General features: G+C 32.7%; 1 protein-coding gene across 2 annotated transcripts in view; it reads right to left on the bottom strand.

Moving 5' to 3' along the window:
• Secisbp2l (SECIS binding protein 2 like) overlaps positions 1 to 6525 on the bottom strand; it is a 52412-nt gene that overhangs the window by 38324 nt on the left and 7563 nt on the right. The window contains exons 2-4 of one of the 2 annotated variants that reach the window (XM_015480685.2): positions 4900 to 5078; positions 2732 to 3056; positions 995 to 1130 (exon numbers count right to left, since the gene is read on the bottom strand). In XM_015480685.2, the coding sequence (XP_015336171.1) occupies positions 995 to 1130; positions 2732 to 3056; positions 4900 to 5078 (640 nt within the window). The remainder of the gene's footprint in view (positions 1 to 994; positions 1131 to 2731; positions 3057 to 4899; positions 5079 to 6525) is intronic. The other variant, XM_048793470.1, reaches the window with a different exon arrangement.

The raw sequence follows: 6525 nt of genomic DNA, 5'->3' as shown, positions 1-6525 counted from the left end.
AAAAAAAAAAAAAAAAAAAAAAAAAAAAAAAGCTACTGTGCCTTGAACAGAACTAATTTTTTCTTGGCCTTGGATCCTTAACAGGATTTCTTTTTTTTTTTTCTTGTTTTTACCAGTGTCAATGACAATGGGTAAAAAAGAGATACATATCTACTCTATAGACAATAGGCTGAGCTCAGAGACGCAAACTAGAATTTCATGATATAAACTGGAAAATAAGAACATTACAAGATATTAATTCTGAGTTGGATTCAGTGGCACATCTGTAATCCCAACAAATTTGAGAGGCTGAGGCAGAAGGATCATAAGTTCAAGGCCAGTCTCACCAACTTAATAAGACCCTGTCTCAAAATTAAAAAGGACTGGGGATGTAAATGTAGCAAAGTGGTACAGCACCCCAGATTGAATCCCTAGTATTGGGGGGGAGAGGATATTAATTCTTATCTATTGTTAGGATAAAGCATTTTTATTTAATGCTTACACAGTACTTTAAAAATTTTTCAACTAATTAGTTTAAAAATTTGACTAGAATATTTACTTTTTGATAAAATAGAAGTGTCATGCATAGATTTGGTCCAGATCTGTGCTTAAAGATGGCACAGAAAACGTGACATAAAGATGTTACAGGAAGTTAGGATGTTTTATGAAGAGCTTTAATCCCAGTTATAAAAACATATACAATTTTGATTTCTAACAAAATGAATTTCTTGAATTTCTCCAGGACCTGCAAAATCCCATCTCTGAACTGTTCCTCTACTACAAGACAAGGGAGGGGAAAGGGAAACTTAAGCCCTGTTCAAAAATGTACATAAGCCAGCAAGTAGTTTAAAGAATGTTAAGAACTTGGATTGTTTTAGTGTCCTATAGACTCTCACAAAGTGGTAGGACAACTGGAAGGATGAAAGTCTAGAACCCTGAAGAAAGTATAGTCCACAATTAAAAAGTCCATGCATGAAAGCAGAAAACTCAGTGATGTGTAGAACCCCTGCCTTACCGGTTTGCTGTGAGGCATCTACCAGAAGCACAATTTTTGATCTATTATCAGGACCTGCTGCATTTGTTTCTTTCTGAGTAGCTACATTTTTCACCAGCGGCCTTTTGCTTTTTATGTGCTGTTGTAAAAGCTGTTGCTGATTTAAGTCAAAAAAAAAAAAGAAAGAAAGAAAAAAGAAACCTATTCAATTTACTAAACATTATAGAATACACATCCATTATAAAACACATCTAAATGTATCTGACAAATTAGTGGCTCTGAACCCACGAGGAAAGGTTACTCTACTAGGTTTTCATGAAATTATCTGCTATTAAGCATAATTGGCCAAAATAATTTACTTTATACACATTTACATACTATTTTTCAAATAACTATTAATACTACTCTATTAGTTCATTTTTTATTTTTAATAAAAAATGTATATGTAACATATGTAACTGTTACTTGAATTTTTCATTTCCTCAATCAACAATAAATAATAAGGGTATAATCATGTCATACAAAGGGTCATAAATTTTTACTTTAAAGGGCAAGAAAAAGCATGGTAACTTACTCCAAGGCTAAATTTGAGTTTCATGATAGCAATGATGTGCAAAAAATTCTACTTTGGAGTTCAAAAAGAAAACATTAAAAAGCTAATCCCTTTTTTCACTTTTTAAAGTTTGAGCATTTATTGTTTAATAGCAATTTACACAATAGAATTCTGAATTTAACTTCTTTAACTACCCAAGCTGAACCACTGGGAATGCATTTTGAGAAATCGTACTCTTTCAACATCTGGAAATTATATACTATTATCTTGTTTTCAATACTTATTTCTTTTCATTCTCAGAGGTTCCAAAAGGATTTCCCTTGGCCCAAACTGCTTCCATGAACAAAGACAAAAAGCTTTTCAAAGTAACCTCTGCTGATTGTTTGTTTTTTAATTTGTAAAAATTATGGCAGGAAGCAGCAAAGACTTCACTGAAGAAGCTGGGCTAAGGGAATCTAAGAAAAGCAACAACTCCTTGATGGTAATACTCACAAGATGTGTTGTCCATCAGCTGTGTTGCTGACTAGAAAGAGATTTTTCTTATTATTAGTTTTTTAGTTTTCATATTTAAGACCTCAACAGGAAAGCTGCCTAGAATAAACCTTAATTCTCTTGTAGTTTCAAAGCCTTCATTTTTTTTTAACTTAATCAAATGGCTGGTCCTGAATTAAAGTGGTTTCACATATTTCTTTCATTTTCTTCAGTCCTAGGATATCCTTTGTTCATATAATAGCAAAACACCTCTTAAATAACAAAGTGTTATTTCTACTAAAAATTCACAGAATAGAAACAATGAAGTTGAAGGAATCTAATGAATCATCAATGTTCTTTTCTAATGTCTCCTGATGTCTAAAGATTAGAATATCCTGAACTGCATTAGCCATTCAACACTAAGTACAAGATACATTTATTATTATTGATATCACTATGTAATTTTTATCACTAAATTAAAATAATTGGGAAATAACTGTGCATTATGTTTACATAAAACTCTGAGGGAACATGAAGATAACTATAAGTCTAAAAAACAATTATCACAGGAGAAATAAATTTTTAAACCATGAACCTTTTACATTTTATACTAGTGAATGAAATGTTAATTTCATTAATTCAGCATTAAAGGACAATCAATCCAAGTAACAAATTACTTATACTAGTATTAACAGCCCAAATATCAAATTTAAAAGCCAAAGACAGTCACTTACTTTTGGTACTACTGGCCCTCTGTTACTGTTTCTGCTTCGATGACTGGATAATGGGAAGACCTGTCCAAGCTGATTTGGACGCTCAGTGCATTCTGTGGTGATAGCATTTACAGTATTTGCGGCCTGAAAGGTGTTGGAGTAAGGTGTAGGAAAAGGATGATAGAAACCCATAACTTGGGCGCAGGGTGCTGGCATCAGTTGATAATATGTATACTCTGTAGAAACAGGTGGCTGAGCAGATATAATGGGGTAGGCAAGGTATGGTCCAGTAGGGTTTGGGTTGGGCTGTTGCCATCGTATATCATTATTATATAAAGGAAATTGCCTGCAAAACCAAATCAAAAAGGAACAAATCTATTGACAAGTATAAAGGTAATGCTAAAGCAAATCTTTCATCTCTTTTTTAATAAAAGAAAAAAATGTGGCTTCACAATAATTCTGAGAAAGAGGACAAATCATACAAATTTCTTTGCTATAAATAGAAATCATCATGTACCTATAACAATTTAAATGACAGTAGAAAGGAATCCATGCTGATAGTGTTATGACATTCCACATACCATTATTATTTGTACCTCTGCCCTCAACCCTGTCAAGACATTTCTGCTAAAAGTTAAACATCCAGCTACTGGGTCTGTAAACAATGTCAGTCCAAAGTTCCTGTCCAGTGCTAACAACTGTGACAGTCTTCAGCAAGATGCAGAGTAAGGTGATCATTGTGTAAGGTAATCATTACATGGGATGATTTTCTCCACCTCTCATTCTTCATGTCCATTTAGGGCTTCCAACTCCACTCCTATATTCCCCTAACTTCTTGGTTAAGTCCAGGTCTTCCTGGCTTTTCTCCCTATTGACAGAAGCAGGCTCCAGGTACAAAAAAGAGAAGAGGCAAAACTCTCCATTGACATCTTATCCTCAAAATTAGAGCTTCTTGTAGAGCAGTTGTTATAAACAACCAGCAAGAATTCTTCCTGTCTCAACAGCCCCCTGGCACTGTGGATGAATGAGGAATCCTTGAGAGTGGAGAATTGAAACAAGCTTTTCCTCACTCACTACTGTCATGGCAAAGAAAAATAGAAAAATGTTCACTACCATAATTCTAAAAATATTTAAAAATAATATGCTGGCTGGCTTACTCATGAATTCTCAGATTACTTGCTAAGACAAGAAAAGAAAACCAGTTAAATTTATCATACTGTATACAACCATTTTGTCAAACAGAAAAAATATTACTGGTTTACAAAATCAACTCACACATTTTTCAGTAGGTCAAAGATTTTTAATATAATGCTAATTTTAATCAACAGTGATCCTTTAGTGTCTACTATTTGTCCAACCCTCAAGATTTTTTATTAAGAATCTCAGGATATTAACATGAACATTTAATATCTGAAAAGGTAGTTGAGTGGCCTCATATATCATACATCCAGAATTTCTCAAAACATTGTGCATTGGCACACTAGTGTGCCACAATGTGTTATAGATGTGTGGAAATATTGATTGCTTCAGCTCTCAAGGAAAGCTAGGCAGGGCCCATAGCCACCAGTTGCCTCATGCATTTATCCCACTGTGCTGGGGAAATACAGTTTTCTGTGTGTAATATAACTTGAAAAAGACTAAACGTACTTCTTTACAGCAATAAAATGAACTGAAGTTCCAATGAAGTGCCAAACACCATCACAGAAGGGCTAGCAAGGATATCATGACTACAAATTATATCCTAACTACTATTGTCTGAATTGCAGGCATTTTGCTAAACCATCCTGTGACTACAGCACAAACACTAAGTTTAAACCAAAATCAGAGTCTAGAAATATTTGCTAACTAACCATGAAAACTTGTATTTGCCAGTTTATGAGATTAGATACCTAATCTCAAAAAGAGATTTCTCAATATTGCATTCCTCCCTCTGGGGAAATTTATTTCAAATAAATTTCAATGACTTAATAAAGGGAACATATCAAAAAAACTCCATTTTCTCACAGGAAGAATGAGAAAATAACTCATGTTAACAATTTTCAAATTTCTACATCATTTGGCTTTATTTATTCCTCTTAAAAATAAACAAAGGATTAATGTCTAAAAGTTACAAAAGAAAACTGAGTATGTTTTGCCAAGTTCTAGACCCCAACCCACACAGGAAACAATACAGAAAATAAATAAGTTACCTGTTGGACTGATTTTCCTGAACAAATGGATAACATGTAATCAAGTAGCTGGGAATTGGAGTTGGTTCTACACCAGAAACACTTCCATTATCATTTGGGAGAGCCATAGGGATCATAAATGTATCAGGATTCTTCTTCTGGGGAATAAACGGTTCTACCTCAGCTGAAAGCTTGACATTCTTCAAAGAAAAGGTAGAATACATTATTAACAAATAAGCAAACAACTTAATAAAAATTCACAATTTAACAACAGAACAATCCCTCTTTAAAAACATTAATCAGAAAAGAACAGCAATGTCAATTTAAAATAACCGAATAATGATAAAGTTATTTAGACAAAGTGATCAATAAGGAAAAATTTATCAAAGGTTACTACATTTCAATGAAATAATTTCTTACATAACTGGAGCCGTTAATCAAGAATGAAAGGAAGTCATACTTCAGTATCAAAAAACAAAGCTAATAGTAAGAAATTTTAAACTCTTCGGACAACATGGTTTTAACTAATTTTGTTTGAAGAAAGAAATCATTAAACAGTTCTGAATATAATTATATTTGTTTCAATAGTCTAAAACATATTTCTATCCATTTCAGGAAATTATATATTAGTATCCTTAAATTAAAAGGTAGGAAAATGTCAAAGATGAAGCAAACAAAAGAAACCTTAACACAAGGGGAAAAATTCCTCATTCATAGTTAAGTGGGGAAAAAATGAGAACAACTTCAGTTTCTCAGTAGACATCTGAGCAAACTATACAATGTACTCCATTTTAGTTTCCTTTCTACTTTTTTATAAATCTATAGAGAAATTAAAAACATAAAATATAAATTACAGTATTTAGGGATGCACATATGAATGACAAAACTATAAGGAAGAGTAAATAAGATCCATAGATGTCAGGACTGGAACTACTCTTAGGAAAGAGGGAGCTAGAGAGCTTTTGGGGTGTCTAGCAAAGTTCTGTACCTTGACTGGGGTGAAACTTACAAAGTGTTTACCTTACAATGATTTATTAAGCTGTACGGAGTTTTAAGTAGTCATATAAGGGTTTTAAGTAGTTTTCTGCAGGAAATTTTTAACAAATTTAAAATTTTAAATTATAAGAATGTTAAAAACAAAGTAAATACTAGAAAGATATTAAATAATTTTTAGTGAAACAAGTTAGTGAAATACAAGCATTTTAACCACTTAAAATAATTAAAAGCAATGCCATAAGCAGAACTTTTCCCCAATAAACTCACTAGGGTGATATTAGAAGCACCCACCAAAGCACAATTCTCATTTTTCACAAAAGTAGTTAGTAATAAATCCATGAAAACTTAAGACAAGTCTTGATATGCTTAGTATGTAGCCTTTGTTCAGAAAAATTAAATCATCTATACAGAAACCAGTTTCTGTTCTAAGCACAATTCTAGATACTAGAGACCATTCTGTATGTAGAAATGCTTGTCGAAAAAGGGGGATAGAAAGAAGAGACAGAAATCTGAATAATATAGCAGTATTGATTCAATATCTTTCCTCCCCACCTGATATAACTTTAAAGTCTACATTTCTACTATTAACCAAACCTGAAGTAGTTACAGTCATAACAAATATTTGTGAGATTAAGTTGGCTCCTTGTGTTT

The sequence above is a fragment of the Marmota marmota genome, unplaced genomic scaffold (genome assembly GCF_001458135.2).
Source record: "Marmota marmota marmota unplaced genomic scaffold, marMar, whole genome shotgun sequence".
In the NCBI taxonomy this organism is placed as follows: domain Eukaryota; kingdom Metazoa; phylum Chordata; class Mammalia; order Rodentia; family Sciuridae; genus Marmota; species Marmota marmota.
This window is presented reverse-complemented; position numbering and strand designations above follow the sequence as displayed.